This window comes from Mesocricetus auratus, unplaced genomic scaffold, assembly GCF_017639785.1.
Source record: "Mesocricetus auratus isolate SY011 unplaced genomic scaffold, BCM_Maur_2.0 Super-Scaffold_100676, whole genome shotgun sequence".
NCBI classification, from domain to species: Eukaryota; Metazoa; Chordata; class Mammalia; order Rodentia; family Cricetidae; genus Mesocricetus; species Mesocricetus auratus.
In genome coordinates, this window is record NW_024429266.1 from 2,238,103 (window position 1) to 2,265,255 (window position 27,153).

The window sequence follows — 27,153 nt, forward strand, 5'->3', positions numbered from 1 at the left end:
AGGAGGGGGTAGGAGGACCACTATTTGCAAAATGAATTGAGCAAGCGTCTTCACTAGTTTTTGTTGTTTGGGTTTTGTGTTTTTTTTTTACTTGGAGGTTTTCCCCCACGGGGATCCTCACCCAGGAGTTGCTAGTTCAAGTGGACGCCGGACTAGTACTGCCTTGTTACAACCGGGCTGCAGGGGAAGGGACCGGGCGGGCGGGGGAGCGCAATGGCTCAGTCCAGCTCCGACATCTGCTTCTCATCTTCGCGTGCTGTACAGAGGGGGAAAAAGTCTCTAGTAAAGGGTGGGAAAGGCACAGAATTTATTTTTAATCACACGCACACACAATGAGAAAACTAAACCAAAATTTAAAAATTAGACAAGACGTCTGGGCAGGTCGCGGTGAACGCTTTGCGCGCTGCAGCCCCTGCCTCGGGCGGGCTGCGCGCGTGGGGTCCGGGCTGCTGGCGGGAGCAGCCCGCGCGGCCCCGAGGGCGGAGGCGGAGCGGGGGCGGAGGCAGGGCGGGCGGGGGCGCGGCGCCCTGCGAGCTGCCAGAGCTGAGGGAGGCGGGGAGCGCGCTTGTCAGGTTCCCTCTCGCCCCGGGGGCATCCAGCAGAACCCGGCTCGGAAATCCGCGGGGAAATGGCAAACAGGATTGACGGGTTTCTCGTGCTCCTCGCCAGACACAGCGGCTCATTTCCATAACCGTCTGCGGCGGCGGCGGGACCTGCTGGGACCTCGGCCGCCGCGCACCGGGCCACGCCGACAGGGCCGGGAGGCGCGTGGGCAGCGGCGGCCGCGCGGAGGACGGCGGCGGCTGGAGCGCGGGGCGCGCGGTAAGAGCTGCGACCCCAGGGCACGCGGGGGCCGGGAGGGTCGCGCGTGGGGCCGGGGCGCAGCTGGACACAGCGGGGCGCGGGGGCGGCGCGCGCTCTCCAGGGCCGCGCGCCCTTCCCGGGAGCAGCGGCGCGCACGAGGCGACCCGAGCGGTCGGCGGAGACCCCCGGAGCCACGAGTAGGGTGTCCCCGGGTGGCAGGAGGGTCGGCCCGGGGCTGGGAAGGTAGGGAGGAGGGCCTGCGGGTCTCAGGGGCGCGCGCTCCGCGGAACAAGGCGCCGCTGCCGAAGCTGACACCTTGTGTCCCCCGCCACCTCCGCGCCCGCCCCTGCTCCCGGGCGGCGCTGTCCTCGGCTCACCTTCCCGCTGGCTGCGAGGCCCACGCCCCCGCCTCTGCCAGCCTCCTCGGCCCCGCAACTTTCCCGAGCGCCCAGCCGCAGGAGCGGGGCACCGAGGTCCACCCTGGCCCCAGCGGCGCGCACGGCGCGGGCGGCCCCGGCTCGGCGTAGGACCCGGACAGCTGCGGGCTGGAGTGCGGCCCCGCCAGCCGCCGTGAGTCATAGCCTTGGAATCCCACCTTGGCATGTATTTCCCATAGAAGGAAACTTGGTTTTTAGGAGAGCGAATAATCATAGCCCTTATTCTTCAGGAGAGGCACTGGGCTCCAGTACCTTGGAAGACTACTTGCCTTTGTTCCCAGACACTTGGGCTGTTTACTTTTCCCTACGGCCTGCGGCTAGCCGGACGATGCCCTCTGTCCCGGAAAGGGGCTTAAGGGCATGGCACCAGTCTCCAGGGTGCGCCTGTGTAAGACCCTGGGTAAGGGACCCGTCACACACCAGCACCCCACCTTGGGCCTGGACTGAGAAAGCTGACTCTAAACCTCCCAATGGGGAACCGCTAACCGCCTTAGCCCCCCACACCTGCATTCCCAGCCCCAAAACCAGACCTAGAGCTCTTAGCCTCCTGGGACCACTGCTGGCCAGTGCACTTCCTGAGGCACAACAGGGACATGAAAAGGCACCTGTCAGGTTAGGAGTGTTGAAGCGTTTTGTTCTAACCATCCAACCCCTACCTCCACCATTGATTGGGCGAATCGGACAAACTGTTGAGACCCTATTTAGGGCCATTTGGAGCCAGTGGGTGAGGAAGTCTCTGGGCCTCCCAGGACAAGAGTCTGCAGTTCTCCGGACCACCCTGGGTCGCAGCGGTCCTCCCATGCTCTCCAGGGTTGGACTCTGCCTTCCAGCTGCCTAGATGCTCCTTAATAAAACGTTCGGTCTTTCATTCCCAGTGTCAGGAAGGCGAGGGATGATCCTTCTGCTGTCCTGTTTTATGTCCGATGATAGCCCTTGTGAGATTCCTGACACTTCCGACCACAGCAGCCGCTCCTTTTAGCACCATAATGGCTTCATCGGGGGTGGGGGCGGGGGGAGCCAAACGGTATAGAAATGCCTGCAAGAGGAGCTCTCGATGGAAACACTGACACTTGGCCTTCAGCCTTTTGAGGGTGCTGGGGCAGGGGCGGGGGTCATTCCAGAATATCGGCCCCAGTGACCAAACAGTGGCATAGCAGCCTGAGGGCTACAAGCTAGTGCATTAACACTCTCATTTGTAATCCACTAATTTCTGATCTTAAACAAGATCTCTATGCTGTGCATCATCGTGGCTGCATTTCATATTAATAACACTGAACTCGTGAACTTGGACTTCTGGATTCCATAGCGGAAGACCCATGCTAAACACGGATGCCTAGTAGCACACAGCCCCGGTGTCTCATAAACACTACGCCTGCCTCCCTAATTGGTTAGCATCTATGTGAGTTCCAAGTAGACCAGGAAGGCTCAGTTGCAGACTCTCCACCCCCGCCCCCCCAAATCGTCCCAGCTCATTCATGTTTTAATCCCAGCTTAAATAAATCACTTGCAGAAACCTAGCCTCTCCCATGTAGGATCTTGTGTGTAATGGCTTTCAATTTGAAGAAGAAAAATTTGCTGAAATTAGATGTTATAAACAAAAGAAACAGCCACGCTAAAAAAAAAAACTATTATGCCACATTTCAAGTTCAAATGCATTACTGATGGAATTTCATATGTTGTGAACAATGCTAACAAACAGAAGCCCTGAGAGCCTTAACAACACGGAAAAGCCGCTCCCTGAGTCATTAGAATATAAACAAACTCTGACTACGGTAAAGCAGCCCAGGGCCCATTAATGTCCTATTAAGCAAAGGTAATTGCTGCCAGGAGCCTGGCAGGGCTTTTCTTTCTTTGGGGGCACGGGTTTGTCAACCTGCTTTTGTTTATATGTAATAAAAGTTCCACCAGGCAAAGGCTTGGGTCCCCTCTTCTCAGCACCCACCACCCCCCCAAAATGAGTGTGAATTTCAAGCTGTGTCTTTTCTGGGTATAGGTGTCTTTTAGACTAGGTTAAGAGATCGGTGAGTGTTTCGATGATTCTGTGCTTTGGCTGAGGAGTTTGAGGGGGAAAGAGACCAAAGGGTTGAGTCTGTAAAATTGATCAAGACTGAAAGAGCAAAATAAACAACATTTCCCACCCTTTCTTGATAATTTATTTTACACACATTCACACAATGTAACACAGCACAGCACACACACCCTCTTTCCCTAAGGCATTTCTGGCGTCTCTTTGGGAAGGAAAATGAAAGGGAAGACTCCAAAGCCCAGGTCAGCTATACCCCCAATTCTACGAGTCGAGTAGAAACCCGGCCCGGTGTAACGCAGGGCTGAGGCCGAATTTGAAAACACAGGTGCCCGGTGAAGACAGACAGCTGCCAGCAGTTGCCCTGGCAGCCAGAGGACTTTACCAGCTTTTGAAGCTGAGATCTCTCCTTTCCTCCCAAGTGCACTAGTGTCATAGCATGTGGGGACTAACTCTGTCCATGAAACAGTGACAAGTCCACTCTTGCCCTAGCCCGAAGGCAAAAGAACAAACTGGGCCCTTGCTATACCAGAAAGAAAATCCATCAGCAAGTAAGCCTGACATCACTTCAGTAAGACAGGCACTTAGAACACAAGTGAGCCAGCCATGCAGGACAGCCTACAGGAGTGATTCTCAACCTTTGGGTCACGCCCCCCTTTGGTAGTCAAACAGCCTTTCACAGGGGTCACCTAAGACCATCCGAAGACAGATAAGCAGAATTACTTAACAGTAAGCAGAATTACAGTTACAAAGTAGCAATGAGATAATTTTATGGTTGGGTGGGTCACCCCCAACATGAGGAACTGTGTTAAGGGGTCGCAGAGTTAGGAAGGTTGAGAAACCCTGTCTGGAAGGAACCAGGAATCAGAGTTGCAGGGTCTGTCCTCTGGCCTATGCACCCCCAGACTCTTTTCTCCCTGAAACATACTCTTGACCCTATTTTGAGGGTCAACACTGAGCCCCCTGGAAGTGGCCCTGTAGCCTGGATTACACAGGGTCAGAGTCTGGGAAACAAACACGGAGCATCAGAGGCCAGGCTGGCTCTCCCAGCAGTCCTGAGGTCAGGGTGGGAGTCAGAGAGCAGGGCGGTGATGTGTTGACTCTTGGAAAGTTCCTGCCTTGCATCTGGCTTTGCAGTTTAAAGAGTTGCTGGCTGCCTCTGCCCGGAGCCCTGGCTCCTGTTTAATATTCTGCTGCCTGGTTGATGTTGTGCTTGGCTCCTGTGGGACTGCAACTCACGGCTGGAAACTGGAGCCAATTTTCTGTCTTCATCTCACAGTGTTTTGACTGGAGGCAGATCCAGTTCAGGCCGACGAGGGGCTGTGGAAACAACTACCGAGTGTCTGTCTGCCTCACCCCGGGAGGAGAGAGTGTGGCCGAGGAACTGGGAAGAGAGACCCTAGGGACTTCTGTTCTGCCCCTGCCCCCTCCCATTGATAGCAGATCTCATCAAAGGGGACTCCTAGGGGCTTGAATAGAAAATTGATTTCACCTTATTAATAGAAGGGAGGCCCAGGGCTTCTGGCCCTTCCTCTTAGGGGTGCATTTGTAAGGTGGGGAGGAACGTGTGTTTGGGATGCAGAGCGGCTTGTCTGAGAGGGGCTGAGTGGCTCTGAGAACAATAAGGAATGTGCTCTAAAGCCCCAAGATGCAGGCTGCCGTTCGCAGAGAGCAGCAGGAGTTTGCTAAGGTGTCCTCGGAAAGGTAGCCTGACTAGCCTGACGGTTTGGGATGAAGGGGAGGGACGATGGGAACGGAAAGCTTCCCCAAGCACAGGGAGACCATCATCCTCAGGCTGACTCCTAACCCCGGGCTGTCTGTCTGTCCGACCCACCCACCCCCTCTTTTCCAGGTCTAAGGCTGTCAGAGATGACGCTGGTTCTGTCCATGAATAGATTCTGCGAGCCCATTGTCTCAGAAGGAGCTGCTGAAATTGCCGGGTACCAAACGCTATGGGAGGCTGACAGCTACCGAGGTGCGAGCCCCCCAGGGCCAACACAGCTTCCTTTGCCAGGAGACCGGGGAGCCAGCCCTCAACTGGCAGGTATTGCCTTTGGCCTTCTCCTTAGGAGGTGGTGTCTAGTCAGGCCCTGGGACTGGGCTCCTTGAGAAATCCCACTTAACTTGCTCTACAGTCCATCTGCTGTGGGCATCCTGGAGCAGTGGGTGTTTGCTTTTTTTAAGGGACTGAACCAGATACCAAAAGTTTGGATTTGGGCTTTGTGCCCATCGGAAGTGAATGGTCCTCGGGGATGTATGCGTCACAGGGCCCACAAGCATAGCTCTGTCCCACAAAGTAAAAAGGAATCGGCACTCCTACCATAACTTCATGCTTGCTCCTCTTCATGAAGCACAGAGTTGACAAGAAAATAGAAATATGTTCTTCTGGGCTTTAAGTCTAGTTAGTCTCACATAAGTTCCTTTAAGTGTTTATGAAGCGATGGTTCTTCCCCCCCCCTTTAAAAAGAAACTGAAGTAAAAGCTTCACGAAGGTCTAGTTTCTGGAAAGGTTTAAAGTCCTCAGAGGGGGCCCTGCTGTATTCGTGGTTGACGTGTTAACATTTCCAGAGTGAAACAGAATTTAATCACTCCAAACGTTAAGCTCTAATATATAATAGTTTCGCACCTTAAAAAGAAAAGCTGTTATGCCTCCATGTCTGTGTGCATTTGTTTACTAACCCTGAAAGCCACGCTCTACCGCCTGTGTGAGGCGGAGTCTGAGTCAGTGCTCGAGTTGCTTCAGACGGGTCACACACACACACACACACACACCCCACCACCACCACCACCACCACCACCACCACCACCACCACCACCATCCGTGGATTCTGCTGCTTACCTGTACAGAGAGTTTAAGATCCCAAGCAGTTAGTAGATACTGAGAGGCGGGTGACATTTTCCTCTGATGCCGCCTGGAAATCTTTACCTTCCCAGGCTCACTCAGTCCGCTGCTAGCTGCAACTAGGAAGACAAATGTTTGTTTTTCATCACTGCGTGTACAGACAGGGACGTAGCCAAGCTATCCACTAGAGGGGAAGGAAACGAAAGCAGTTTGCTTGGAGAGCCTCTGGCAGGCCTCGTTGTCATTTGTCTATCTGATTTATTACCGCAGGATCACATTACAGGGGAATTCCAAATCCTGTAAGCACATCCAAGGTCACATACTTCAAGAGGAAGTACTCGGAAGAGGAGGATTCTCACCCAACACTCGGCAGCTGCAGCCGTGAAGTATGTTTACACAGCCGTTATTTTACTAACAGTTACAATGCCTTGTGGCACTCGCTTGAAACCATTTCCAGACATTAAAATTTGTCCCTTCCAAGCAACAGAAGAGAGCCACTTCTTTAAGAGATGACATGAATCACTGTCACTTTTGGGGGTGGGGTAGGGACTTGTAACGGATAGTATTAACTCAGTTTGTCTCAAGCTAAACTCATCTGAGAGGAAGGAACCTCAATTGGGAAAATGCCTCCGTAAGACCAGGCTGTGGGCAAGCCTGTAGGATATTTTCTTAATTAGCGATTGGTGGGGGAGGGCCCAGCCCATTGTGGGTGGGGCCATCCTTGGGCTGCTGGTCCTGGGTTCTATAAGAAAGCAGGTTGAGCAAGCCATGAGGAGCAAGCCAGTAAGCAGCACCCCTCCATGGCCTCTGCATCAGGTCCTGCCTCCAGGTTCCTGCCCTGCGTGAGTTCCTGTCCTGACTCCCTTTGTGGATTTGGAAGTGGAAACCAAATAAACCCTTTCCTTCCCGAGCTGCTTTGGTTATGTGTTTCATGACAGCAATAGTGACCCTGACTAGGACAGGGCCCTGTGTTACTTTTCACGAGTACTTGAAGAAAGAGCGAGAAAAGAGAAATCTGCCTGTAAATAACGAAAGTATATAAGGAAGAACATACCTTTTTGCCTGTAATTTAATACTCTGGGGCTGCTCTTTGGTATCATGTGTTGGAAGATGCACTTGGCTTTCCTGGCCCTAGACTCTGAGCTCTGCCCACGAGGCTACTCTGCGTGCTGGCTGGGTGGTTGTCCCGGAGTTTTCCTTGGGGGGGGTGGGGTCAGTATGTTGCCCCTTGGATACGTACGTAGAGCTGTTTGTGATGCGCTGTGACGTATATCGACTGTGTTGAAATTCAGAATTAATTCCCAAGGAAGGACCAAAGTTAGCTGTTTTTCTTTTCACACAAAGTAAGGTGTTAAGAGAAGCTTTCCTTGAGAGGAGCCTTCCCGCCCGCCTGGTTCCAGATCGGCATCAGTCCCAAATAAACACACAGGAGGCTATATGAATTATGAAGCTGTTGGCCTTGCTTGTCTCTTACTGGCTAGCTCTGACTTAAGTAATTACCCCATAATTGTTAATCTAAGTATGTCTCTTACCGGAGAATAGTTCCGGGATCCTACCCTATGGCGTTACATCTCGAACTCTCTGTGTTTCTCCTTCCCAGCATTCTCCTGGACTCCTAGTTCCCTCCTATCTTGGTTCCCTATAGGCTCAACAGTACTTTATTGACAAATGCACAGGACTTCCCCCAACAGTAAGGGAATTAGCACAGCGGAGGGGGGGGCGCAGGAGATGAGGTTCTTTGTCCTTTGTGGTCGGTACCTTTGCTCCAGAGCTCCACTACTGACCTCTTCAGTTCAGCCTCTACCAGCTCCCCGCCTGCCCCGCGCCCCCCCCCCGCCCGCCCCTCTCCAGTCCTTAGCAGTTTCTTCTGCCTGTTTGTCAGGGGGCACCCATGTGTGTGCTGTGCGTCAGCATCAGCTCTGGAGAAAGTTCAGAGCCTGCCTGGGCTGCATTGAGTTCCACACAGGCAGCCTAGGCTACACAGGCAAGGCCATGTTCACTGCTAAGTTAGCAATTAGTAACAATTGCTAATGGACCATCCTCCACCCGGTGTCAGCCTGACAGCCCAGGACTGCATCCCCCAACTCCAGTTTCTGTCAGCGTGTCTCTTTCCTGTCAGCTCCACAAGCCAGCAGGTCCTAACCTAACCTCACTAACCTAACAGTTGCCCTCTTACCAAACAAGACACGTTACAGGTGTGAACCCCCAGAAGTTGTTCCTTGGTGGTGTTGTAATTTAAGAAAAACAGGTGTGGGGGGAGAAAGATGCCATGTGACAGGGTTCAAGCAGAGGGTTTTTTTTTTAATTAGGAAAAAAGGATCATAAAAAGGGGAGGCCACACCGGCCTCCGTAGACAGGTGCAGCAGGAGAGAGGAAAGAGGGGGGAGGAGAAGGAGGAGGAGAGGGAGAGAGAAGGAGGGGACAGAGGGAAAGAAAGAAGAGAGAGAAGGATGGGAGGTGGGCAGGGCCCCTTTTAAAAGGGAACAGGGCGAATGTGCACAGGTGGTGCCCTTAGTGGCTGCAGCTGAGGGCGTGTCCGGTCAGAACCCCAAGGGCGGGCCAGTACAGATGCCCGAATACTAATAGGCAGCCCAGTCCAGCCAGACTTTGACGCATGCCCACTAGAACCTGCATCTCAAATCTCTAAAAAGCATGTGCTGGGGCTGAGGCGTGGCTCAGCAGTTAGGAGCACCGGCTGCCTTCGCAGATGACCTGAGTTCTGTCCCTAGCACCCACCTGGCAGCTCACAACTGTTTTATGATTCCAACTCCAGGGCATCCTACGCCCTCTCCTGGCCTCTCTGGGGTGGGGACCAGGTACTCACAGAGTACATAGACATGCTGGCAAACACTCAAAACACAAAAAAATAATTTTTCAGCCAGTAGCTCTACACAGCAAGTTCCACGACAGCCAAGGCCATCTCAAAAAAGTAAAATAATAATAAATTTTAAAAAATAGATAATAAGCCGGGCGCTGGTGACGCACGCCTTTAATCCCAGCACTCGGGAGGCAGAGGCAGGCGGATCTCTGTGAGTTCGAGGCCAGCCTTGTCTACAAAGTGAGTTCAGGACAGTCTCCAAAGCTACAGAGAAACCCTGTCTCGAAAAACCACAAAAAAATAAATAAATAAATAAAAATAAAAAATAGATAATAAATGCATGAGTGTGCCTCTGCACACAGACACACGGAGTGCAGGCTTGTTGCAGTTTGAACAGAGCACCCCTTGTCACCAACATCCAATCCTCCCTGTACTGCTTCGGGTCACCTGCCCCTTACCCCCCCACCTATCCTCTCCCCCCCCTCCAGCCCCCTGCACAGCAGCCTGGCTTCTGACAGCTCGGGCTGCCTCTCAGCTTCTCTTCCACTGTGACTTAAAGGCCTGCGCCTTCTGGCTGGCCCTTGTCTGTCACCCCAGGGAGTCAGGAAACTGGTGGGGCGCATCCACAGCACCTGGGACCAACCTGTGAACGGGGCGGGGACGTGCGCGGGGGTGGGCGGTGGTATTTCCACAAACGCCGGAGTTTCCTAAGCTTTCCCCTGTCCCCGACTTTCAGACCATCTCCGTTTTTGAGGAGCGAGCGCACGTCCTTTACATGTCCCTGGAGAAGCTCAGGTTCATCGACGACCCGGAGGTGTACCTGCGGAGGTCTGTCCTCATCAACAACCTGATGAAGAGGATCCACGGGGAGATCCTCATGCAGAACAGCTGGTGCCTCCCGGCCTGCTCCCTCGGCGGCGCCTCTGCCCCAGAGTGGTTCCTGGCCCAAGACTGCCCTTACCGCAAACGGCCCCGGGTGGCCAAAGAGGAGTGGGAGAAGCTCCACACTTGCTGCTTTTACCAAGAGTGTGGCGGTCACTGCCTGAATCTGCCCCTCTCCGTCAGTGCCGGTGTTGGAAGCACCTCGGGGGCAGCCGCTGCCTCCCCCTCGTCTGCCTCCTCCCCTTCCTCCTCCCTCTCCCCACCCGCCTCCTCCCCATCCCCCTCCTCCTCCCCCTCCTCCTCTTCCCCTCTGCCTAGTTGCTCCCACCACGTGGACTTCGACGTAGGCGGAGCACCTGTTTACAAGAGCGACGGCCAGATACCCGCCAATGAGATCTTCGTCACTGGCGTTAGGTCGCTTGGTGTCCAGGAAAGGGCCAAATTCAGCGATGGGAAAGTAAGTCATGACACCAGCAGAGACGGTGACGGCAGAGAACCTCTGGGAAGTGGCCTTGATTTCGAGTGCAAAGGCCAATTTTATGATTATTTTGAGACTGGATATAATGAGAAAAACCACATGAGTGAGTCTTGGAAAAAGTCTTTGAGGAAAAAGGAGCTTTCCCCAAGCAATAAACTGTGCTGCAGCAAAGGGAGCAAGATGTGACTGTCCTCCTACCGGCACCCGGCAGCACGCGCAGCAGCGCAGCATGACCAGTTTTCATTTCGGATGGGTTTTGTAGTTTTTGTACAACCGATAAAAATCACGCAGCGGACGCGCCATGTTGTCTCGCTGCCTGGAGAGGAGACTGCACAGAGCATCTGTATAGGAGGCATCCGCAAGCCAATTTACTAATGTGATTTTTGCCAAGGAAAGCCAACTTCATGTTTGAAAGAATATATCATAGTTTTCTTTTTTCTTTCTTTTTCTTTTTAAATGATGGCTAGATTAGGTTGAGGACAGCATGCCCTTGTGATATTCCCACGGTCCCTCCAAGGAGCCCGCCGCTTAGCCAAGTTCAACATGTTTGCCATTTTAATTAGGTGGTTATTTGGTTAGCAAATCAGTATGACCGGCGTGTTCAGTATGATACAGTATTTCTTTCTGGAGGCGGAAGGATAGGGGGAGATGGCTTTGTGAGTTGTGACGCGTCTGTCCTGGACAGGGTCAGACAAAACGAAACACACCGGGTGGGTCCGCGTTGTGGGAGTTGTGGAGACTGCGCCCCGAGAGCCCCTGGCTTGTCTGGGATGGGTAATGGATGACACTAGGGAGGGGGTGTGCGTGGGGCGTCTTTGATGGGGTGAGTGGGGAGGGGGGTGTGCGCGGGGGCCGTCTTTGGTGGGGTGAGTGGGGAGGGGGTGTGTGCCTGGCGGTCTTTGATGGGATGACAAGGGAAGCGGTGTACAGGGCGGTCTTGGGTGCCTTACTTTATCCTAATTTTTGCCAGTGTGAAAATTAAGGATGAATCAGAGCTACAGCAGGGATTTAACAAATAGGAAAAACAAAACACACACACACACACACACACACACACACACACACACACACAGGGTGGATCCATGGGGTTTGGAAACTTAACTTTGAGCTGTTGTGTTCAACTTTTGATTCTCCATCCTCTTCTTCCTTTGTTTTTGACGCCCAGTGGCTGTGGGTCTGACATTTTTGGGTGGAGACGCAGGAAGTCATAGGGAAGGTCCTTAGGAACAGAGAAGGCTGCCTGGGCTTCTCCATGGCAACGCACCGTTGTTGGGTCTGGGCTTTCTGAGCTTTGGGTTGTCTTGTTTTCCTGTCCAGTGACGTTCACAGACCGTGGCATGCATTTATACACGTTATACTTTGATCTGTTTTGCATCGTCCCGTACGTTTGGACCCCTAAGAGCATGTGGTTTCTATATATGACTCTCGCTGTTGATTGAGAAGCACAATGTTAATAGATGACGACGTGGTGATCAATAACGTTTTGTCTTAAAGAATGTAAAGACTGTAGGTTTTGGGACGTTATTTTGGAGAAATGGGACTCCCTCGTCATTGTTCCTGTGTGTTTGGCCAACGAACTTCCTCAAACGATACCTTGAATTTGCACACGGCCGAGAGTCAGTCCTTGGCGGCACTCTGGCCCAGTCCAGCCTGCTCCTCCTCATAAAGAGCGTTCCCATTTCCAAGGCCAAGGATGGCCTCGTTGACTTGGGCCTTTTAAAATGACTATTCACAGGGACCAAATGCCAAACGGAGGAGATAGGTAAGTTCTCCCAGTTTCTCCAAGATGAAGCTTTTTTGATCATTGCTATTAATATTAAATAGGCCTCATTCATACAGTGTATGAGTAGATCATTTGGGAAGTTGTCCGCAAGGACCAATTTTTAAAACATGTTCCTGTGTTATGGCTGAATAGTCTAGTAATGTTTTGTCCTTTATTTTCAATATTTGATGAACATTTTGGTGTTGAATATTTAGGTGATAGATGCTAGTACATGACTGTGTTGTAATAAAGTGAGGTTTTCTTGATATATATTTATTAAAATGATCAAAAATCATTAAGCCTTATTACAAATTTCATTTTAATGGCTGTTTCTGTTTTCCAATGTTTCACTCTATTTAAAACAAAACAAAAATGTCAAGAAACAGTGCATGGTGACCACGTGGGTGTCTAAATAGAAAACTTGGTTAGAATGAGCCCAGTCCTGAACTGTAGGTGATGGCCTCACAACGTGTCAGATTACGAAGATGACGAGCACGTCTATAAGCAGTTTTAATAGCCAGGGGATAGAGAGTGGCTTCCCCTTCAATCCTGCATCCACGTTTCTTAGGAGCTAATGTTTTATTTGATAAAGGGGGAGGTCGAGTTGAAGGCAAATTAATTTGTCAAACATATCAACTGTATTGTAAGTGTAGTGCTGTGCAGAGATTTAAATATGAAAGAATGGGTTTGCTCCTTTGCTTTTTTAACCCCGCCATTTCCAGACAGTGTGATGATCTGGGTGTGTCCATCCTGTGTTATTTGGGGGGGGGGTTAGCCCAGGCTGACTCAGGCCCTCACCCCTCACCTCCTCCCTCTGCCTCCCAAGGGTTGGGATCTCATGGGTACAAAGCCTTTGAGTTGGCAGTGTCTGAGGGTGCCCTCGCCTGAGCAGACCCTTCCTTCTCTGCATGAGACTCGGTTACTGTCATTCTTCCGGGTTTTCCCTTAGGACATTCCTAAAATAACGAAAGAAACTTCTTCTAAGACAAACAGCAAAAACAAAAGGCCCTAAACAGACATCCAGATTGCAGAAATTTTCTGTGGTCAGTGTGAGTGTGTGAGCGCTTCCTGTGTGCCTTGAATCTACCCAGGCAGCACTGGGGCCGGCCGAGGAGCTCCCCTTAGTGAGCGAGCCCCTTAACTGGGTTCTTTCTGAAGCCTCCACCGACCGTCCCCCGTGTAAATAGGCTGAATGTTGTGGCATGCACTTTTTTTTTTTTTTTTTGGTTTTACAACACAGGGGTTCTCTGTATTGTTTTGGAGGCTGTCGGACCAGCCCAGCCTCGAACTCACAGGGATCTGCCTGCCTCTGCCTCCGGAGTGCTGAGATTAAAGGCATGGGCCATCACCGCCCAGCTGGCAAGCACTTTTTTTTTTTTTTTTTTTTTTGGTTTTTCGAGACAGGGTTTCTCTGTATTGTTTGGAGGCTGTCTTGGAACTAGCTCTGTAGACCAGGCTGGCCTGGAACTTACAGAGATCCACCTGCCTCTGCCTCCCCAGTGCTGGGATTAGAGGCGTGCGCCACCAACGCCCAGCCTGGCAAGCACTTCTAAACCCAGAACTGGGGAGATGGAGAAAGGAGTATCCCTGAAATTTTTTTTCGATGAGTCTCCTAGCCTAACCAGTGAACTTGGGGTCACCGATGGACCCAGTCCCCTGAAGCACAGCACTTGAGGTTTTCCCTCTGGGCTGCACACAACCATCCACCCACGTGTGTGCCCCATGTGTGCACACACAACCATCCACCCGTGTGTGCATGTGTGCACACGTGAACACAGGCACAAAAGCACACACACACACAAAAAGACTCATTAAAAAAAAAACAACCAAATAACCAAAGTGGTCCTGGGCTGTTGAGTCGGACGAGCACTTGCCCAGCCTGTGCACGGTTCTGGGTCCGGTTCCCATCATTGCACAGCAGCGTGGCCCACACACCTCTGATCCCAGTTGGGACAGTAGAGACAAGAAGGTCATAAGTACAACTACATGGCAAGTATAGAAACTAGCCGGGGATACTTAAGGCCTGGTCTAATAAAAAGAAAAAACAACGCCTGCTCCCCAACGTCGCCGCCCCCCAACTTCTGCTTCCTCTTTGTAACCCAGTCATTTCTGTCCCTTCCTGACAGACGGTAGTTGTAGAAGATGAATCTACAAGGGTACTGTTTGCCCCAACTCTTTTTATTTTTATTTTTTATTTTAGGCAGGGAACTCTATGTACACAGACTGGCCTCAAACTCACAGAGATCCTCCTGCCTCTGCCTCCCAAGTGCTGGGTTTAGAGGCGTGCGCCACCACCAGCAGCTGTCCCCAATCTTAAAACCCTGTCACCCGCACTACACCTTGAAACAGTGTCAGGCATAGGATGCAGGGACCGGGAACTTGGAGGCTGGTGGGAAAGCTTAAAGCCAGTAGAAGTCACCGTTTAGCAACCTGTTGTAAGTAGCAAAGCATCTTTGATATGACCTTGCAAGTCAATAGTGACTTAGAAGGTTCTCCGTGCTACTTTGCCTCACAAGCGTCCGCGCATGCAAATGAAGACGTCTGTTTTCAGACGGCCGGCCGCAGTTCCGGGTGTCGGAAGCCACACAGGAAGCAGACTCCCCCAGAGCATGGCTACCACCGCTCCAGTCAGTCAGAACGTGTGGCACGTACAGCTGCGCCAATTGCTTCCTCTCTGAGAATCAGAGCGGAGATGGAGTGAAGGAGACCGGGGTACTGGGAGGTGCTCCCGTCAGGGCTGAGCTGCAGGACCAGGGGGCCGGCTTCTTCCACTGCAGTTAGGTGTCTGCATCCCTGATGCGACTGAGATCGGACGAAGAGAAGAGCAGCTCAAAGCCATGGCTTAAAAGAACCTGTAGTTACGGTTACCACATCTCTGCCCATCTTGCTAGGCAGGCCTTTGCAAAGTGTGATGACGGCTTCTCTGTCCCACGGAACAATCCAGCAAAGAAAGCAATGAAATCAGCGTCAGGTAGAAAAGAAGCTACGGATGTGTGACATTAGGTAGCCCATTTTAAGTGCTTGTGTGTGTGTGTGTGTGTGTGTGTGTGTGTGTGTGTGTGTGTATGTGTGTACAACGTGTGTGTGTGTAGGTCACACACACAGGGAATTTACAGGGCCACCTAAGGTGGTCTCACCCCAGTTAACTCTCCATTTTATCTTTTGAGATAGGTCCTATTGCCAACTAGAAGCTCACTGACTTGGCTAGATTGGCTAGCCCGTGAGCCCCAGGGCTCCTCCTGCCTCTGCCTCCCCATTGCTGGGATTACTGCAGGCGTGTGTTGCCATGCCCAGCTGTTACATGGGTGCCAAAGACAGAGCTCAGGTGCTTACGTCTGTGCAGCAAGCACGTTGCTGACTGAACCGTCACCCTAGACGTTCTTAATTTGAGCTGCTGTCTCACTGAACCTGAGCTTACCATTCCAGCTAGACTGGCTACCAGCAAGCCCTGGTGTCTCCTGTCTACTCTGTCTCCAAGCACTGGCATTGCAGGTGTTTTTGACACGGGGAGCTGGGTATCCCTAACTAGACCCCCATGCGTGTACGGTGAGCCTTTGCCCCTCTCCCCAGCCCCACCGCTGCCGTGATCCGATTCTGTGGTTTACACGAATGCGTGTGGGATCTTGTAATTTACTACCAGGCACCAGCTGTTGCTTTCTTGGGAGTTAACGGTTACGCATCCTGTGAGCAAGGTGTGTTCTCTTCGCGGTACTAAAATCTCCGTTTGAAACGCTGTGCTCCATGGCCTGGGGTGGAACTGTCTAGAAACTGCCTTGTATATTAGCGGGAGAGCTCCGCGTAGGAAAAGCACTTGCAGAGATGAAGTTATGAGCCCTTGAGTCTCACATCCTGCCATGAAGTGCATCCGCAAGTGAGTTTAATAAAACATGCTGTCTAAAATAGCCTGTAATTTCCTGCCTCTGCATTTCCCTTCAGTATCTGTGACGGGCTGAAGAACGATGGCTACACGAAGGGAACTCACAGCCTAGTCTGCTCTGCTGGTCCGCAAACCTTCCCGAGAGCCAGCCAGAGCGGCTGCAGCTTTTGTAAACAGCTCTATGCTGGGCTATGGGCAGCCCAGCCCCCCCTCCCTTAGTGTTGATCCAATTTGTTAATTTTGAAAATGCAAACTATTCATTCATAGCTTGAAACACCTGCTTTTGACCACAATGAAACTGGTAAAAAATATGAAGATGAATGAATCTTTTCTCATGCAATTTCCCTACTTCTCAGTCTTATTTTTTTTAACTACTGCCATGATTTAAAGTGACAAAAATCTGATTAGATGTTTTTATCTTTGGGGGCCAGGGATAACACACATAGAAAAGTATTGTTACAGATACCTGTTGTGAAGAGCCCGGGCAGGTGCCAGCTTTGTGGGGCAGGATCACACAAGCACCCTTTGGCTTGTGCCTGCTCAGGGCTAGCCTGGGCTCCATCCTGGCCGTTCCATGGGAGCAGCTGAGTCTTGGCATCAGACATGTGATAATTGTCACTTGAACCCAGCTTCCATGCTTCTTCTGGAAATCGGAGTGAAGTGAGGTCTGGTCTCCTGGCTATCAAGGGGTCAGCAGATTGTTTTAAAGCATACCTGGGGCAGCATTGGAACACCTCTACAAGAAGCCGTGAAGCAGGTGTGTGCCCAGGAGGAAATGTGAAGGCAGAAGAAGATAACTTCCTCCCTTTGTCAGCTCTCAGAAGGCAGGAGAAGATGGCAGAGGGGTAATTTTTTTTTCCATTGCCTTCCTTTTCCAGTGCTGTTCTCCAAGTCTGCAGATACCCTGGAACCTCTCAGTGCTGAGATGGAGGTGTCCCCCCAAGACACCTTCCCACTCAGCTCAGCCTCAAAGGAAAGAGAAGAGTGGCTTTCGTGTAAGGCTGGAATAGAGCAGAGGCTGCAAGCCTAAGAAGCCTGGATGCAGAGGCAAGCTCTGCCACGAGGGCCAAGGGGTGTGCCTTACAAGGGAAAAGATACAATCTCTTGACTCCTGACTTGTCACATAATTTGCCAAAGTTCAAGTTAATTCCGTTACCACATCGAATGGTCGGTTCCTTTAGACATGGTCTTTATCCAGGAAGAAAAAAAAAATAATCCCACCAAAACATGGTGCTAATTTAAACATTTCAGATGATTTAAGCTTGGTGGTTCTCCTGTGTGCCTGACCTCAGGGGAAATTAAAGCAGCATTCTAAAGAGTCAAAAGAGCAGGGCCATGGTGGCACAGGAGGCTGCCTGGTCTACAAATTGAGTTCCAGATGGCCAGGGTTACACGAGAGAGAAGAAGTGGGGAGGAGGAGGAGGAGGAGGAGGAGGAGGAGGAGGAGGAGGAGGAGAAGAAGAAGAAGAAGAAGAAGAAGAAGAAGAAGAAGAAGAAGAAGAAGAAGAAGAAGAAGAAAAACAAACTCGCTGAGGCCCTTCCCTATTACAAAGTAAATAGGATATATTTTGCACTGCCTGCCTGTTTTTTTTTTGTTGTTGTTGTTGTTGTTGTTGTTGTTGGTGGTGGTGGTGGTTTTTTGTTTTGTTTTTCTTTTTGAGACAGTCTTTTGTAATCCAGACTGGAACTCACCATGTATCTGAACCTCTGATCCTCCTGTCTCCATGTCTCCTGGGGATTGCAGGCATCCACACCACACTGGTTTATGGTTTATGCCATGCTGGGAGTCAAACCCAGGTCTCCATGCATGCTAGGCAAGTACTCTACCAACCGAGACACACCCCAGCCCTGTGTTTCCTGCTTGTAAGAGGGAAGTTGCAGTATCAGAGTGGATTGGTCCCTCCTTGACTCTCACCCTGTGGGGACACCAGACCTTGTTCAGAGACCCACTTCCCCATCAGCCTGGGACCAGGCAGCTGTAAGACAATGTTTACTAAAAACATGTTTACTAAAAACAATGCAATGCCCAGGGCAATAAGTTCCTGAAAAGGGCATGCCCATGGGAACCGCCCTGACCTCGACCTTTTCCAAAGACTAACCGCATCCTCAGACCCACCCATCCCCACCTCTGGTGTCAGGGTATATAATAACCAGCTAGAGTAGGAATAAAGGAGAGCCTTCTTGAGGACCCTTCGGGTCTATGTGTTGTCAATCCCCGACACCCTCCGCACGTCCTCGGACACAGGCTGCGCAGCGGACGCGGCACATCCCTTTTCATGTCATTTTTACATCCAGATGATGCTTCAGAATAGTACGCTACTCACAAAACCACATTTTCACCTGTTTCTCAACTGTATGACTTTCCCTAAGGTGGGTGCACTTCTAGTGATGCTTGATTGGTGAGATGTGAAAGGAGCCGGGAGGTGGTGGTGCACACCTATAGTCCCAGCACTCGGGAGGCAGAGGCAGGCAGATTTCTGTGAGTTCAATGTCAGCCTGGTCTACAGAGTGAGCTCCAGGATAACCAGGACTGTTGTTACACAGAGAAACCCTGTCTTGAGAAATCAACCCCTCCCAAAAAAAAGACCCAAACAATGGGGGCCCTATAATTGGAGGGTGAGAAACACCACCACATTGCTACAGCACCATAGCCCTGTGACTTGTCACCAAGAAGTAAGAGATTGGTCCCTGCACCACTAGCCTCAGGAATGGCATGACAAAGACCTCCAGTCTGCTGAGAGGCATTGACGAGCTAGGAGAGACTCCAGCTGCAGGTTTCCCTGGTAGGGTCCTGCAGAAATTCCTGTTCATCAACGAGTCAAGGAAACAAGGTCTCCAGGGAATTGTTCAGCTTGCTGAACCAATCAACTTATTGGAACTACTTTACAAGGGCATAGGTGACTAAATGCCCCACCCTGTAAGGGTACCTACACAGCATCACTGGAGTCCCCACCCCTAGTCAACCCAAAAGATCACGTACGGGGGTGGGGAGGTGGGGTAAGGGTGGCTGGAGTCTTCTGACCCTTCTTCCATAAGGGTATGTTATAGACTGGATCTCATGTCTTCTGGGAGCTGCTGGAGCCAGAGATGATGGGGTGGCCGGCCGGAGACACTCAATTTGCCCAGGGAAACCAGGATGGCCATCTCCAAGCCAGTCTTCTCACTGTTTGGAAAACCAACAGCAAAAACAGAACAGAATCCCCATTTTCCAGTTCCTAGAGCTCCCCACTAGTAAGAGCCTGCAGCCAGCTTGCCCTTCACTGGTTTTAGTCAAGATGGCTACACTCAATGTGTGGGGACACCAGACCCTGGCCAGAGACCAACTTCCCCATCAGCCTGGGACCAGGCAGCTGTAAGACAATGTTTACTAAAAACATGTTTACTAAAAACAATACAATGCCCAGGGCAATAAGTTCCTGAAAAGGGCTTGCCCATGGGATCCACCCTGACCTCGACCTTTTCCAAAGACTAACCGCCTCTTCTGACACACCCAAGTCACTCTCTGGTGTCAGAGCAGAACCAGCCATGGGTAAGGCAGGGAGTAGAAGCTTTTCTGGAGGGAAGCCTTTTTTGGGAAGTTTTCTTGAGCCTTTTTGGGGCCTGCTTAAAGTTTTCTGTACATCGTTGACTGGTCTCTGTGTCATCAATCCCGACACCCTCGCCACATTCTCAGATACAGGCTGCGCAGCGGGCGCGGCATCAATGGGAGCAGCATGGGTCCTTCTCTGGAAGTCAACTGCAGAAAGGACCCTAAGGAAACCTCTGGTCGTTTGTCCATCTGGGTGTTTAGCGAAGGAGTTAAGTAGATACACACTGGGATTGACCCCTGGCTTGAAAGTTGTATGAATTAATTCATTCACAGCTCCAATTGTTACAGATCTAAGCTTAACTCAGTCATCCTATATCTTCCAATCTTTTACTTCCCCCCTCTCTCTTGGGACTCTCTCTTGGGTCTCTCTCTCTCTCTTGGGTCTCCCTCTCTCTCTTGGGTCTCTCTCAGGTCTCTCTCTCTCTTGGGTCCCTCTCTCTCTTGGGTCTCTCTCTCTTGGGTCTCTCTCTCTCTCTTGGGTCTCTCTCGTGTGTGTGTGTGTGTGTGTGTGTGTGTGTGTGTGTGTGTGTGTGTGTGTGTACACACTGCCCATGACAGTTCTATAGTAGCACTACATTCCTGCAGGCAGATTCGCTACCCCAGCTCAATAGGTACCCCGCCCTCCCCCAGCCCATTAGCCCGGCACACGCGGAGCCAGCTAGGCACAGCACCGCTGCTCCTGGCACAAGAGCTTCTTCGCCTCCCTGCACCAGGCAGGCGGGGGACCCTGAGCCTCTTCCTCATGTTTGTGCGTAATAAAATAGCCCACGTTCCCTCTGCTGCTTTATGAAGACAGTCCTTGCAGCTGTGACTGTAACTGGATTTTTTTTTCCTTACCAGCTAAGATTATGGTCCCATAACCCAATTAGTGTCATTTGGTGGTGGTCCAAGTGCCTCTCCTGCCCGGGTTTTAATTTGGGGGATCCCCGGAGGCTGCACTACACATCTGTAGCGGGCCTGCTCCTCCTCTCCCGGTATTTGCTCGAGGTTTATGGCGGGATTAGCTGTGTGGTCTGGAGGCGGCTGTCCTCTTTCATCCTCGCGACTCCGGAGCCGCCCAGAAGCCTTTTACTTTCCATCTAGCCCTGGCACCTAAGAGGGCAGGCAGCCCGGGCGACTGGAAAGAATCAGAGCTCGCCCCGCAGGCCCCGGAGGCGCGGTGTCGCCTGAGTGGGGGGAGGTGCTGCTCGCTCCGCAGCGCTCGCTCATCAGGACGCGCCCGCCCCATCCACACAGGGCGCAGGGTCCGCCCCGCCCCCACTCACGGGCTGGCGAGGACTGGCGAGGGCTGGCGGGGCTCAGGGCGCCCATTGTGCAGGCAGCTGGCACCAGCTGGGAAGGGAATTAACATAACAAAGAGCCGGAGCAAGCGCCGCGCGCCCGGGCGGGGGGGCTCTGAGAAGCGCCCCAGGCTGGAGGAGCGCGCGCGGTCGCCTGCTGTCGCGTACTCGGGCAGCCGGCCACGCGGGGCGCAGACAGTGGGTGCAGGCATGTGTCCCTGACGCGTGTGCTCGTGCGTGCATGCGGGTGCGCGGCTGCCTGGAACCTCGTCCCAGGCCTGGGATACGGATACCTGTGCCCCAACCTCACCTGCAGGCGCGGGGCACTCACCCACCCGGCATCCTGGCGCCCATGTGGGCCTAGCTGTGCCTTCCTTTCCAAACGCAGTCCTTTGACTTTCACCGCCTGTTCTCAGCCGGGTCCGCACCTCGGAACCACCTGGGGAGCTTACCCAGCTCCAGGCCCGGCTTCCCTCTGCACTCCTGACTATGTGGCCTGGACGAGGCCCCCAGTGTTATGCACTGAAGCATCCGCAGCGGTTCTAGCTCTCCAGAGCTGGACACGGCGGGGCGCACCCTGACCCCGACCCTGGACCAAATCGAGAGACCTTCGCCTCCCCTGGCTGAGGGTCAAGGACACATTCCTGATTAGTGCTTCTGTCGCAAGCTTCCCACTAGCCCGCTTCACCTTGCTTATAGCTATATAACCTTCCAACAGCCAGCGGGTGGGAAGAAAGCTGTCGGGGCGGGAAAGCTCAACTGAACTAGGTAGACAGACTGACAAAAAGCTGCTGCCAGGCCTCCGGGTTCCTCGGAGGTCTCCTATGGGGACCATAAGTAGGAGTCAGGCTCAGCAGGACCCTCAACTCAAGAAGCAGACACTGCCCAGATGCTCTGCCTCATTTTCGTTCGACCTTGGTGACCCCTGCCTCGCGGGTCCCGTCCTCTCCAAACCCATCTCCCTGACGAGAAAGACGTAGGGGCGACCCCCACCCCCCACCTCATCCCCACCCCCCGCAGCTGCTGTCAGTTGAGCTGTCCGGGAAGAGTGGGGAGGAAGCGCTGCAGCGGGGACCTGGGCGAGGTCGGGGGGTGGGGTGGGGTGGCGGGGGTAACCACGATGTGCACCTCGGTGCCTCTGGCCTCAGCTAGTCCCGCGCTTCCTCCTGGTGCGAGCCGGGCGTCGGTGAAGCCCACTGCCGCATGCTGGCTGAGCGGCTCCCCAGAGGGAGAGCAGCTGCCCGTCTCTGCCATCCTGAAGCTCGGAGTCACTCACAGGGCCAGGTTCTAGGAATGAGCTCCAGGTGCCTTAGAACGTGCAACTTCGAAAGGTGCCTGGGCCCCCGAGGTCACCACCCAGGACCGTGCCCCGCTTCACCGTAGTATGGTAAGACCAGGAGAGTTAGTGGACTCCGTAGAGTTCACTACATACAGTTCAAGCAGCTACCCTTGCGGGCAGAGCCCAGAGAATGCTGGGTTCTTAATATCCTCAACCTTATAAATTCCCAGTTTAGGGTGCCAGATAGTCCGGGAAAGGGGAGAAGGTGGAGCCCCTGGCTCTCAACTTGAAAAGAATGCTGTCCTGCCCGAGGTCAGCAGCCAGGAAGGTGGCCTGGTGGCTTCGCAGGAACCTGGTGTTGGCTACTGTTGTTGAGTTCAGAATTCTCGCAGGTCCTAACCACTGTGTTTATTCCCAATAAATGGTTTCTTAATAATCGTTTTAATTAGCAAAAAGGCTGTCTTATTAAAGCTAATTAAAGGCAATTTGGGAACCTTATTTTCATACAATCATAAAATTAGAGCAACAAGAGGGTAGAGAAATGGGAAATGCTTCCTGCTTCCAAGCTGAGGGTGCATGGAGAAGCTGGCAGAGTCCCTAACCCCAGGCAGGCCTGAGTGGCGGGGTTGCAGAGGACAGTAAGAAGGGGTCCCCTGCCCATGTCTTCCTTGTGGCATCTCAGAGACACCGGAACCTCCTCTCCTTTCCTGCTCTCAGCCGTCTCCTGAGAGTTGTCTGTCTGTCGAGAAAGAAGACACTCTTCTTCTGTCCCCTACCACTGTATCAGCTGCTAAAGACCTCTAGGTCTCACCTCCGCCCAGTAGGGCGTCCTCCATCTGGTGTTCCCTCCCAGCCACTGTGGGGTGACTGCCCTGTGACCCACATTCCCCAGGTGCTGGAACCTCTTGGGCCTGGCTTTGTGTCCTCCAAGCCTTAGCCCAGGTTTCTTCCCAACCAAACCTTCTGCTTGCTGTGGGGGCCTCCGTATCCTCCACTGCTGACCTCAGCCTTGGCCTAGCTTTTCAATTAGCCTGAGATAACCTCCCCCTCCATATCACACACAAACAAAAAACAAAAACAAACAAACAAAAAAAAAAACAAAAAAGACGCCACTTCTTCTCACGGTCAACGTATCCATGACCTAATGCCAGAGTCCTGTTTGTCTGTGCTTGCTTCAAGAGGCATTATATAACTATAGCTTTGGGGAGCCACAGACCTCCCTCCAGCCTGGCCTTCACACGACTTTGAAGACTGACACCTGGCCTGCGGTGTCTTCTCAGAGCTCTGGTCCTTCCTTCACTGGTAGAGGAGGCTCACCTCAGGAGGATCTCTCCTGTTGTTCCCAGGGTGTGGGGCCACCACGCAGGCACACCTCTCCACAGTGCAGGCACTCATTGTCCTCGGCAGTTTCGGGACAGCTGAGGAAGTGTGAGTCTAGGTGGAAGAGGGCATCTGAACTGGCTTCAGTCTCACCTCTAGAGATTCTCAAGGCCTGCCTTCCATCCCTTCTCTCCGGCGCCCTTCCCCAAGGCTGGGACACACTCTTCGGGGTCCCAGTTTATTCGTTTATAGTCTCATGCTCTGTCCATGTTTCAAGTCAGAACTCTGCAAAGAAACCACAGGACAGGGCTTTTGTCCCTTGCTTTCATTTCTAAGCTTTAAAAAGAAATATTTGTGTGTGCCTTGTGTCTGTGGGTGCCTACGTAGGTCAGAAGAGTGGATCCCTTGCTGCTGGAGTTACAAGCTGCTGTGAACTACCTGATATGGGAACAGGGATCTGAACTCAGGTCCTCCAGAAAAACAGCAAGCATTCTTAATTGCTGTTTTCTCTCCAGACTCTCTTGCCTCCTTGTTTTGGGTTTTCCAACCTCCTTCCATTGAGGACCTCCTTGTAAAGGACTCATTCTGACAGAAAGCCTCCCTCCAACTTCTAAGTGCTCCCTAGAATATCCCCCTACAACCCCCAAAATTCTTGACAGTCCTTGGAAACAGCTTGGTGGGCTTTGCAAGGCAGACCTTGTGTTTCTCCTTAGGTGTTGCTTGGGGCCCCAGACAGAGAGTGACCACAGGTCAGCGAGGTCCTTTCCCCCAATCTACCCTACCTCCCCATCCAGGATTCTCTGGCTGAAACCTTAGTGGTGTCAAAACTGTCCAGGCAAAGTGTTTAGCTGCCGATTCTCGAAGCAATCATTAAATTAGAGGCCTTGGCCTCCATGGCAGCTGCTGTCACCTCTATGGCAGCTGCTGCCACCAGAAAATGTTTGGTAGGGGATGCTCACAGGAGGAAAATGGCAAGCCCGTGGCACTTGGATTCTGACCCGTGCATACTTTGACCTTCCCAGGGCTGTACCTGGAGCAGAAGTGCCACAAAAATAAACAGCATATGCATGCCCCGTGCTCCAAGCATGGTAGTCATTATTTTTTTCCTCCATCATAGGCACAAAAGAGCCATGGTTCCATCCCACCTAGGAATATTCCCTGCGGTGTCTGCCCACCGTAGTGTGCACAGGGGCTGGAGCTACTCCGGCTGACATGATTAAAGCCCGAGCTTCACTTTCAAGGAGCTGGAGAAACCACACAGGACCCCTGGGGCAGGACACAGGCTCCTCAGGATGCTCCTTTTAACGAAGTTGTCATGAAATCCAATTAACCAGCTGGAAGGCTAGCGTGGGCAGGCCTCCTCGGGGTTAATAAATAATAGAACGTGCCCTGTATTGGAAAGGGCCTCTCTGCAGCAAGCTTGGAGGCCAAGACAAGCACTCCCAGTGTGGAAACATAGGCACCATCACCCCTGCTCCAGCAGCGAAGGTCCCAGCTGAGAGACATATACATATCCCACCCCCAGGAACCACTCTCATCAATGAGCCCTGGGTATGAGAGGTTGGGGGCCCTGGGACAAGAAATAACCTTAGGCCAGGTACAGTGATGCAAGCCTTTAATCTCAGGACTCAGGAGGCAGAGGTTTGACTTCAAGACTAGCCTGGTCTACAAAGTGAGTTTCAGGGCAGCCAGAAACAGAGAAACCCTGTGGGAATGGAGGAGATGTGGGAGGGAGGGTGCAGGGGGGACAACGGACCTTATGATGGGTTAGCAGCCTTGGCTTAACTTTAGGTCTGACTCATTTTTCCATGAGCAGTTCAGAGACCTCCCCCACAACACACACACACACACACACACACACACACACACACACACACACACACACACACACACACACACCAGCTCTTGCCCTTTGCATAGTGAGAAGCAGATCTGAGTGGGCTTTCTGCTCTTGCTAGGTCAGACAGCACTGTTCAATGGAAAGCCCATCTGAACCACAGACATTGTTGTGGTTTGAGTGAAAAACATCTTAGTAAGGAGGTGTGGCCTTGTTGGAATAGATGTGGCCTTGTTGGAGGAAGTGCGTCACTAGGGATGGGCTCCGAGGTTTCGGATGCTCAAGTCAGACCCAGGGTGGTGCTCTCGTCCTTCCTGCTGTCTGCCTGGCTAGATGCAGAACTCGAAGCTGCCTCTCCAGCACCGTGTCCCCTTGCGTGCCTCCGTGCTTCCCGCCATGACGACAGTGCCCCAATTAAATGTTTTCCTTTAGAAAAGTTGCTGTGGTCATGGTGTCTCTTGGCAGCAATAGAAATCCCAACTGAGAGCCGGGCGTTGGTGGTGCACGCCTTTAATCCCAGCACTTGGGAGGCAGAGGCAGGCGGATCTCTGTGAGTTCGAGGCCAGCCTGGACTACCAAGTGAGTTCCAGGACAGCCTCCAAAGCCACAGAGAAACCCTGTCTCGTAAAAACCAAAAAAAAAAAAAAAAAAAAAAAAAAACACACACACACAGAAATCCCAACTGAGATAGACACGATTTTGAATTTTCAAGTAATCCCATTTTAAAAGAAGTTCAAAGAAAGAAGTGACTTTTAATTTTTAATTATATATTTTATGTCACCCAAACATCCTCCAGATGTCTTCACTTAGGCATAATCAATACAAAAATCTACAAATGAGGTTGTGTTGCACTCCTTTTTGGCTCCTAGGATCTGAAATGTGCTGTGAATCTTTAAAAATAATTTTTACGTACTATTTTCATGTTTTATACACTGCATATGTGTCATGCCTATGGAGGTCAGTAGAGAATCGGATCCCCTGGTACGGGGTACAGACAGTCGTGAGCTGCCATGGGGATGCTAGGATATGAACCCAGGTCCTTTGGAAGAGCAGCAAGTGCTCTTAACTGCTAAGCCACCTTCCCAGCCAGTCTCCTGTGTGTTTTACAACCATGTACATTAGAGCATTGCCGTGAGACTGTAGAGCATGGCTCCTACGTTGGACAAGGTCACTGTGCAGCACTGCGATCTCAGCTTCAGCTACAACCCGCCCACTTGTGCTCTGGGTACCGCTGTGAACCTGCTTCTCAGAGCCCCTCAGCCCAACCCTTGAGTTCAAGGTTATGGACACACAGAAAGGCACTGGAAACAGCTGCTGTCCCCGGTGACCGTCCTGTGCTGTCCAGGGGTCAACACGCTGGGCTGGCCCAACTTCAGCCCACCTGCATCGTCCCCAATGCATGTGACAGGGCCATGCTTGAGAGAGCAGAGGCAGGCTTGGGACCACCGACGGCAGGGATGTTGGCTGCAAACTGTGGTGTTCCCTAGGTGGTGAAAACTACTGTTAGGAACAGACAGGAGCTTCTAATCCTCTGCTAGCGGGAGAATGTGAGCAGCAAGTCAGGTCTCGTCAGGGAAAACACCAGCAGGAAAGGGGTCCGCCTGGCACGCCACCACTGCCTCTGCTGCTTCCCTCCCTCCGACACAGTGCCTCGGTGCCGTCAAGCCTAGCCCAGCTGTGGCAGACCCTGAACCGTCACAGGCTCTGCTGTTTTTACTCCTCTGATACCGTCCCTCCTCTGCCTCTAAGCGGGCGTGCTGTCTCTGCAGGCCCCACATCTGAGAGCATCCCAAGAGGAAGGACCCCTGGGCTCACACACTCACACTTAAGCAGAAGAAGCCTAAGGAAGGACCACAGACTTGGGGCTCATGACACTGCCAACACATCCGCCCTCTTCCTTGATGCTCCCTCCGACCTATCCCCTA

General features: G+C 52.3%; 1 protein-coding gene across 2 annotated transcripts; it reads left to right on the plus strand.

Moving 5' to 3' along the window:
* The first annotated feature begins 744 nt into the window (after positions 1-744).
* On the plus strand, positions 745-11,124 carry Sertad4 (SERTA domain containing 4). 2 transcript variants are annotated; one of them, XM_040738243.1, is made up of 4 exons: positions 745-822; positions 5,117-5,308; positions 6,377-6,492; positions 9,661-11,124. In XM_040738243.1, the coding sequence occupies exons 2-4, from the start codon at positions 5,134-5,136 to the stop codon at positions 10,468-10,470; spliced, it is 1,101 nt and encodes a 366-aa protein (XP_040594177.1). In that variant the 5' UTR covers positions 745-822; positions 5,117-5,133; the 3' UTR covers positions 10,471-11,124. The 2 variants fall into 2 exon arrangements, with proteins under 2 accessions (XP_040594177.1, XP_040594176.1); XM_040738242.1 differs by lacking the exon at positions 745-822 and adding an exon at positions 4,582-4,968.
* Positions 11,125-27,153: the final 16,029 nt, after the last annotated feature.